The sequence below is a fragment of the Crocodylus porosus genome, unplaced genomic scaffold (assembly GCF_001723895.1).
Source record: "Crocodylus porosus isolate Cpor-Errol unplaced genomic scaffold, CroPor_comp1, whole genome shotgun sequence".
Lineage (NCBI taxonomy): Eukaryota > Metazoa > Chordata > Crocodylia > Crocodylidae > Crocodylus > Crocodylus porosus.
In genome coordinates, this window is record NW_017728943.1 from 97,000,642 (window position 1) to 97,009,791 (window position 9,150).

At 41.4% G+C, this 9,150-nt stretch overlaps 1 protein-coding gene across 1 annotated transcript in view; it reads left to right on the plus strand.

Moving 5' to 3' along the window:
- NID1 (nidogen 1) overlaps window positions 1-9,150 on the plus strand; it is an 85,982-nt gene that overhangs the window by 68,438 nt on the left and 8,394 nt on the right. The window contains exons 16-18 of the mRNA XM_019549831.1: window positions 2,656-2,827; window positions 5,645-5,802; window positions 8,072-8,195. Of these exons, the coding sequence (XP_019405376.1) occupies window positions 2,656-2,827; window positions 5,645-5,802; window positions 8,072-8,195 (454 nt within the window). The remainder of the gene's footprint in view (window positions 1-2,655; window positions 2,828-5,644; window positions 5,803-8,071; window positions 8,196-9,150) is intronic.

Sequence of the window (9,150 nt, forward strand, 5' to 3'; positions counted from 1 at the left end):
GCTGGGATCCTATGAACCCCAGCTGACTTCCTGCCCTTTGGGCAGGGGGCTGGACTCGATGATCTCCCGAGGTGCCTTCCAGCCCTAATGTCTATGAAATCTATGAAATCATTGAAAGTTTTTAAGTACAAATTAAACAAACATTTGTCAGGGTGATTTAGGCAAGTTGATCATGCCTTGGGCTCCCTTCCAGCCCTGTGATTTTTCTGTGATTTTCGCCTGCATGATAGGAGATTAACCTAAGAAGATTGTAATGGGGGAAACCCACAGGAAGCAGAAGACTATGAGAATAAGAGCAAAAGACTATGAGAATAAGGTTCCCTGAGAAAGCAGTGGGAAGTAGCTGTCAGTTGGGGAATACTCTTCTGTTTCCATCTAGAGCAGAATGAGAAAGGAATCCTAAGCTTGACAGTTGCTATGAAGGAAGTAAAGGGAAAAAAATCTATTAAAATGGCTGTTTAGGAAGCAAGGGAAGAATGCCTTTGAGAAGCCATGACTGTTATCATAGGGAGAAGTTTTTCTGCTTACTTCTTTGTTAGTAAGTGCAGATCTATTTCCTTGATAGAAAAGCCTCAATAACCATGATTTGTTTTGTAGTAGCTTTTTATCCTTGCCTCTGTTTTTGTCGTACCTTTGTTTTCGTAGGGCCTGATCTCAGGTTCATTAAAGTTGGTGAAGGCTACTCTACTCACTAACAGTGTGTGGATTAGAATTCAGTAGACACTGGCTGCATCCAGACATGCAGACACATGCAGTTTGTTGCACCACAGACCTCTTTATGGTGCCACAGACTGCACGCTTGGAATGTTTAAATGTGCCCTGTGCTGCAAATTTGCAGCACGGGGGAAGAATTTGCTACTGGGAAATCCCAGTAGCAAAGAAAAGTGGCATGAAAAAAGTGGTGCGGTGCATGTAAAAGGAGTATGCACTGGCTGACATGGAGGCTTGGTCCTCCCAGGAGACCACTCCTTTAGTTGTCCCTGGCTCCTCCAGCATGCTGGGAGGAGGAGGAGTGGGGAAAAAGCAGTTTCCCTGATGTGGGGCAATTTGCCCCACACCAAAGTGCATGTTGTAAGTGCACACCCCTACATGAGAGGATGTGCCCTCTAGGTGCTTCTACACATGCAATTAAAGCAGTGCATAAGCTCTGGAGCAATTTGAACTGGAGGAAACTGCTCCCAGGCACAGCATCTATACGTGTGCCCAGACAGAAGCAAGTTGCATCAAAACAAAGCAGCTCAGGGTTGGCAGAGACCATGGGGGGAGGGTTCAGGGTGGCAGCAGAGAGCAGCAGAGGGGCTGACCAGGGCATGAGGTTCAGGCAGGAGTCTAGCCCTTGGTTAGCTGGGCTAACCAGACAGTATTTACACCCACGGTCAACATCTACCCGTGCATTTGATCACACATAATTACTCTGTCATAAGATAGTACCGTCCCCAGCAGTTGGGTTAATTAGTTTACTGCACCTTAATACCAGCACATGTGTGGATACTGACACTTTGCAGTGGAGCTAATTAGTCTACTCTGCAGTAAAGCATATGTGTAGATGTACCCTCTGTCTACCAAATCAGGCACTGTGAAAACCTTGGTTAATTGATAACAAAATGTGTATAGAGGCATGAAAGCTGTGGCTGCTGCATGCCTTCTGTGTGAGACAGCTGCATCCAGTGCTCAGTTCAGTAGACTAAGAATCAGGAAACCTAGCTTCTGTTCCTGACTGCTACTGATCTGAGACAGGGACCCCTGTTTGGGCGTAGCAATCTACAGGTTTCCCTTGCTTTATCCAGGTTCTGTATGTGAAAATTCACTCATATGCGATGACCCTTTTTATACCAAAAATCTGTTATATGCAAGGTAAATTCTTCTTATGCGATTGGTGTAGTGGAAGCCTGCAGTCATCTACTTTGTGCAGTGCATTGTGGGAGTGACACACCAAAATATAGTCTCCTATTTGGATCTGTGCTCCTCACTCGTCTGCGACACATGTTTTTGTAGTTGCCATCCCCGTTATGGTAACATTCATCACCACCCTGTGCTTGTGTGTACTGTCTGCTGTTGGTGAGTACCAAAATCATCTTGTGAAAGTGTTAGAAATGGGTCTGGGGATCAGTATAGTCGAGGTCTTGGAACGTATCCCTATTTGTTACATTGTAAAGTGGGTTCCCTGTATGCGAATTCGAGTTATGCACCATTTTCCAGGAGCTCATGTATAACATAAGTGAGGGAAACCTGTATTTGGAAAAATGCTTGAACCCATGTGGACCTACACAGTTTTCAAGCCTAAGACACATGCATGTCTATTTATTTTTTAATTACTTTCTGCTGTGATGAATAGTTACTCTTCTTGCACTTTCTAGCCATTAGATTTGCCATGATTAAGATGCTGACTAAAGGTCTTACCTGTAAATGTGCCTACTTTGTAAGTGAATTCTTTACATTTACATTTTGTAAAGCAAAACTGGCGCGATTATTTTCCAAAGTGTTAATATCCTAGGTATGAAATGGCCTGTTGTTAATTGCAATTGCACTGAAACTATTACAAAGTATTTAGGGAGAATCTTACTTTTCCATCTGAAATAGCTGTTAAGTGTTTGGGATTTGTATATTATGAAAAAACACGTTGTTTGAGGTTTCATTTTCTTTAATTGGTTCCAGATTTGGGAAGTCCTGAAGGAATAGCAATAGACCATCTAGGTCGCAACATCTTCTGGACTGATTCGCAACTTGATAGAATAGAAGTGGCACGCCTGGATGGTAACCAGCGTCGAGTGCTGTTTGACAGTGATTTGGTGAACCCCAGAGCTATTGTAGCAGATGCTGTGAGAGGGTATGTAAATGTTTTATAATGTTAGAATGATGTTATAGCCAGGAAGATCCAGAATATATGTGTGCTGTCTCATTGGGCCAAGTGCATGGTTGGGATAGACACAGACAAGCTTTCAAATGCAATGTATTCTTCTTCATGTCTGAGGACAAAGCAGAGAGATGAAAGATTAAAAACAGTTTTCAGGACTGAAAATTGGTGAAGAGGGAGATTCCCAGAGATAGCAGATGAAAGGCTAGCTACATTAGTGGAAGTTCAAGACCTTTAAAAAAGGAAGAGGGTTATTATCTTCTCTAGTATAAGCAAAGACTGTCTGAAATCAGGCAGATTATATAACCTGTCACAGAGTCAATATCAGTGTAAATATTGTGAAAATGCTCTTATTTACAAATAAAAATGTTTAAGTTTATATATTGCAAATTTACACTTTAGGCTGCCTTGAAGTATAGGAGTGGCATTATCCTTTATTCAGTCCTAAAAATCCAACTAAGGAGTTACATAACTCTGACTCTTATTGGAAGTAAAAACTTCTGCCAACATGCCAATTAGATAATAGAGTGATAGAGATAAATATTGTATGAAAAGTTGCTTTCAGCACACTGCTCACATTGAGAAGTGGTTCCTTCCTTCACAATATTGCAAGTTAATTGCTATAGTTAAAAATATTAGATTGGAATATTAGAGTAAGCAGTTGCTATTTTTCGTTTTTAAATAGCAGGTGTAGTTTCAAAAATACTGCATGGTTCCTTCTTGAATTCAGATGATGTTAGGCACATGGATGTTTTTGAAAATCACATTGACTATGTCCAACTTTAGACACTTAAATACTTTGAAAACCCTGTACCTAAAATGTTGACGTGAAATAGTCTTTTTGGCTAATGAAACTGCACTGGAGTGTATAAAATTACACTTCTACTGTACCACCTGGGCACATAAACTAGAGAGTGCAAAAGAAAGAAACAGGGGTGGAATTTTACCACTGAACAGCTGTTCTCTGGTAGCTGCCTATTTGTATACTTTTACCTGCCATAAATGAGAGCAGACCTCAGCAACTTAGCCCTCAAAGAAAGTGAGGTAAACTACTGAGGTTTGGCTTTCATCTACCATGGATTAAGAGTGTGCTCAGGAGCAATAAGCACAGAGTAACTTATATACAGTACACCCTTACTTTCTTTACTGCAAACAGAATAGTTGTATGCATATGTCCTATATGTTTGTGGAACTGGAGTCACATTTTTTAATGCAGTTCTATTCTGTGACTTATTTTTTTGCCAAGTATCAAAAGAAAATTAATGTTAATCAAGAAAAAAGTATGTAATATTAAATTTAAATATCCTGCTAATGCAGGGTGGGTTCTTATTCATATTTGTTCTTTTAAATATTGTATCTTTTAATTTCTATTGTCAAAAATTAAGTTTCCAATTATATGGCTACTACCTGGAAAAAGGGTTTTTTTATCCAAGTGCTTAATTTCTAATAAAACTGAATGAAAATGGAGAGCCACTAAAAATAGTGCTATGCAAAACATGTGCAGTTTTTCTGCAAAGGACAATGACTTCTCAGCCAAGGCAGCAAGAATTTGATATGTTTATAAGTAAGAATTGGGGAATGACTCATGGATTTCTCACTAGAAGGAGAGTGAGTCTGGAAGGAACATCCTCTTTCCAGATGTTATCTGAACAAGATTTGTGATGAAATCAACAAGCCAGTGACAGTTAAAGCATGCAGATGTTTAAGAATAAATAGTGCCACTAATTTTTCTCATTCACATAAAATGTGATAAGCTTGTCAAGTCAAGTGCCAAGGGTTTGGAACAGGCTCCCCACAGAAGTAGTACCCTGGTACCCAGAGTCACCCACCCTGGTGATCTTCAAAAAACGTCTTGACACCCACCTTGCTGTGGTCATATGACCTTAGCAGTCTTTCCTGCCCAAGTGCAGCAGGACTAGACCCAGTGATCTTAACGTCCCTTCCAGTCCCTAACACCTATGAAACTGTAACACCTATGAAGCTGAGCCCCCTTTCTGCTCCTCTCCCAGACTACCTAAAAGAATGGAGTTTGGGAGGTGGATAAATGTAATTGCACAAGGTGCACAGCAAAACATGTGCAATCAGAGAGACAGGTATACAACCAGATTCACGCATTCTTACATATCAGTGCAGAGCATCATTGAAGTGCTTTATCAGGACTCCATGTGGGTGTAAAAGTCTGCCCATGTGACTCTGCTTACCAACGTAGATCTCCATAGTTTTCCTTACTATTCAACAAAGTACTTCTTCAAGAAGACACATTAATTACCAACTTCAGGGAACATATCCAAAGCAGCAAAATAGTGAGTAAAAAGCTAATTTAATGGTAGTCATTGCTATATGGTCTCATGAGAAGCCTTTTCTGAGGCAGCAGACAGTGTTTGGCAAGAAGTTGACTCTGCAGATATTCTTCCTGAATTCACGTGGATTTAACCCATAAACATGTAGCAAATGTTCCTCCTTAGTCAACGTAGAAATAGTAGGCTGGAGGACTCCATAAAGAAAAGAGTAACTTGACTAATTCTGTATGGCTGACATGGAGGTTTTTATTTGGCATCTGACAAATCGGCTCCTACACAATTCAGGGACATCGTGTGTTTAAGGAGTTGCTATATTTGATACAGCTTCTCTATATTTCAGGTATCTTGAATCAGAGCTACATATGCATCTTCCTCCTATTTTAATTACTTCTCCTTGCTGCTTCTTTCTTCATTAAAGGATTTCCTCAGTTAAAAATAGTAATTTGGTTTTGGTCATTCAGTTTAACTTTTGCATTTCTTCCCCATCCAGAAATCTTTACTGGACAGATTGGAACAGAGATGCTCCAAAAATTGAAACCTCATACATGGATGGTACAAACAGAAGAATTCTTGTAAAGGATGATCTTGGATTACCAAATGGGCTGACATTTGACATTTACTCATCAATGCTGTGCTGGGCAGATGCAGGTAAAGAGAGATTCCCATAGCGTAAATTCAGAGCAGAGTCAACATATTGACCCCTGCAGTGATGCAGTCTGACTCGTGAAGCATGCACGGAGTTTTTTGGACTTTCTTTTTCTCAGGCTTCAGAAATATACCTCAGAGTCATCCACTGCTTTTATTTATTATCTCTTGCTTGAATTCACTAAGAATATGTTTACGTCGGATTCCGGTTCTGAAAGAAGAAAGCTCCAGGAAGGCTATAGATTTTCTTTTGGGTTTGCTGTAAACAAGCTTATTTTTAATCAGTATTTAACCCCCTAGTTTTGGAATTTGGGTCTTGATGGATTATTAATGCTTCGGGCCAGAAGAGATAGAGATAGTACAGAACCTCAGGTCAGAATCTTTCCTGATAACAAAGGCTGTTAAATTTCACCCGCTTATTACTGCCGAACACCTGTTATTGGCTAACGCATATCTTCCCAAAAATCTTCTAATTTTGATTTGAAGATGTCAGCAGAGAAGAATCTGCTATATCCCCTGGTAGTTTGTTCCAGTGATCAGTCACCTTCTTTATTAAAAATGTCTGCCTTATTTCTGACTTCACCTCCAGATTGTAGTTGTTGCTATGGCTTTTCTGCTAAAAAGCCCTTTAGTGCCCACAATTTTCTCTCCAAAACTCTAAATCAAATCACCTCTCAATCATCTTGGTTAAGTAAATAGATTGAGCCCTATAAGTCTCTCACTGAGGGTGATTTTCACCAGGCCTCTACTCATTTTTGGGCTCTTTTCAGCACCCCTCTTCAATGTTTCATCAACGTTTATACTACATAGACACCAGAACACATCACGGTTTACCAGTGTTGCTTTCACCAGTACCATGTAAACTGGTAAAAGTCACCTTCTACTCATCATTCCACTGCTTATACATCCAAAAATTACATTAGCCTTTTATTTTGCCAGAGCAATGTGCTGCTCATGTGAAGTTGCTGATCTAAGACCACAAATACTTTTCAGAGTTACTACTTTCTAGCATGTAGTCTCCCATTTGGCCTATATTTATTGCTTCTAGACTTATGGCCTTGAATGTGGCTGTGCTTAAATCCTATTTTGCCTTTTATTATTCCCTTGTATGACTGCTGTGCCCTCTTCATTATTTGCCTGATATTTTCAAAAGTGTGTTCATGCTTAAATTTATTTTAAATTTCTTCAATATTCATACAGTATTGAGTAGCATCTGGCTTGATGCCAGTCCTTACAACACCATGCTGTCATCATTCCCAATCATCATCCCCTAGGATTCTCCATTTGGAGTATACTTATGAGATCAAATATGTGCTTTACTGCTCAGATGGTATTTTAGGAACATAGGACAGCAAAGGGTCTTCTGGACAATTTACTCCTATCCTCCATATTTCCGTTTTCCCAAAGTGTCCTAAAAATAATCCAGCTCCAATCAAAAACACACCATGAGATGCTGCAGCTAAAACGCAGGGATGACAATGGCAGATAAGTGATTACCTACCCTGTGGTGTGGCACCAATTCAAACACCTTACCACAATCAAAGTATACCAAACTTGCAGTGTCATCAAAGAAAGGAATCATCTTACTTTGCTTGAGATACATGTTTATAAACCACAATATCTGGCATTAATTATATCAGGCTGTCCAACTGGCAGTCTGTCCCTAGTGTCATGGCTGCTTGGGGCTCTCTACCCTCCCCTGGCTTCTGCTGCATACTCTTGCCCTAGTGGAAATGGGCAGCCTGGAGCAACCATGCAGCATAGTGCCACAAGGAAGCCTGTGAATCCCAAATGGCCATAAGTACTTTCCTGTGCCTGGAGTTGGGTTCTAAGTCCTTGAGAGGGACAGGACCTGTGTCACACCCATCTCCTCAGCATTTTCTGTTGGCTGTTTTAGGAAGCTTCCTGCTCGGTTTGATAACATTTGTGGGTGCAGTTCTGAGACTCAGACTTTTTCCATTGCACTGCAGAGGGAGTCTCAACATGTAACATGGAATTGTGTATTCCACTAAGTAAGTGGGTAAAAAGTTCTGTCTTGTAGCGCTCAGTGCTGCAGCACTCAAGTCCTTTTGTGGACATAGCCTTTGGGCCCTGTCACAGGCAGAGATATGACGTGGACAAGCTTTGGCTGGGCAGGGCAAAAGAGAGCACTGAGAAGCTATACTCAGTACATACTTGTTTTGTAAATGTCATTGCACAGCTCTCCCCCACCATATCCCCACAAAAGAACCATTTGTCACACACAAAGATTAAATTGTTTTACTTTATTCAGGCACCAAGAAGTTGGAATGTATGAATCCCAGTCAGCCTGGTCGACGAAAGGTCCTTGAAGGAATCCTGTACCCTTTCAGCATTACAAGCTATGGGAAGAATTTGTATTACACAGACTGGAGGAGGTAGGTTATCGGTTAAAGAAATTATGGAGTTGTATTTTTATCTTTTTCACTGTCTGTTAGAAACTGAAGTAAAATACATCTGTCCTTCTGGCAGCATATGTATTCTTTCTGGGAGGCTTCAATTATTCTTTCCTGGCAATCGGCTGAGGTAGGGCGTAGTGGATATTTCGAGCTGACCTAGCAATGTCCCTTGTTAACTATTTTTTTTGGTTAGTAATTTGTCATGTTAAGTCAAGGCTGTCCAACTGGTGGCCCATGGGCCACATGCAGCCTCTAAGGAGCTGACTTGTGGGTCCCTGGCTTCCAGTCTGTGCCCTGTCCCCCTTATTGGTCTCCTTGTTGCTGCCTCCCGAAATTCCAGGCTGCTTCTTCCTCCATCAGCTTCCACTGCCCACACTCACCTCTGGGGAAAGGAAGTGGCAGCCCACAGGGCCAGTGGAGCCTGTGGCTTGGGGACTCAGGGTGACCCAGGAGTGCCTGTGCAGTATCGGGGGGGGAGGTCCCATGCAACACTGTACACATGGGTTGGGGGTACTGGTTTGGTGCAGTGGGAACCTATTAGGGAGGTGGGTACCGGTTGTCCTCTGTCCTCTATTGATATGAAACTGGACACCTTTATGTCCTCTGTTTTTCTCTTGAAGAAAAACAGAGGACATAAAAACATCAGGTACAGAGTAACAGAAAACCGGAACGTCCTCTATGATGGTCACCCAAGCACGTATAGAAAAGGGATGTGATGTAGGTGCCGTGCAGTTCTTGGCCACTCTAAAGTTGAACAGCTCTGGTCACAGTAGTTGCTTTTAAGTCTGAGCACTGTGGAAAAAGAGGCAAGAGTGAATGTGTTTTCTGGATAGCAGCGCTTGCTTTGATCACCTTCACCATCCGCCGTAAAGCTGGCAAGTCAGTCAGCAACACAGAAGTCCTTGACTTCAGAAAAGCCGACTTTGACAAGCTC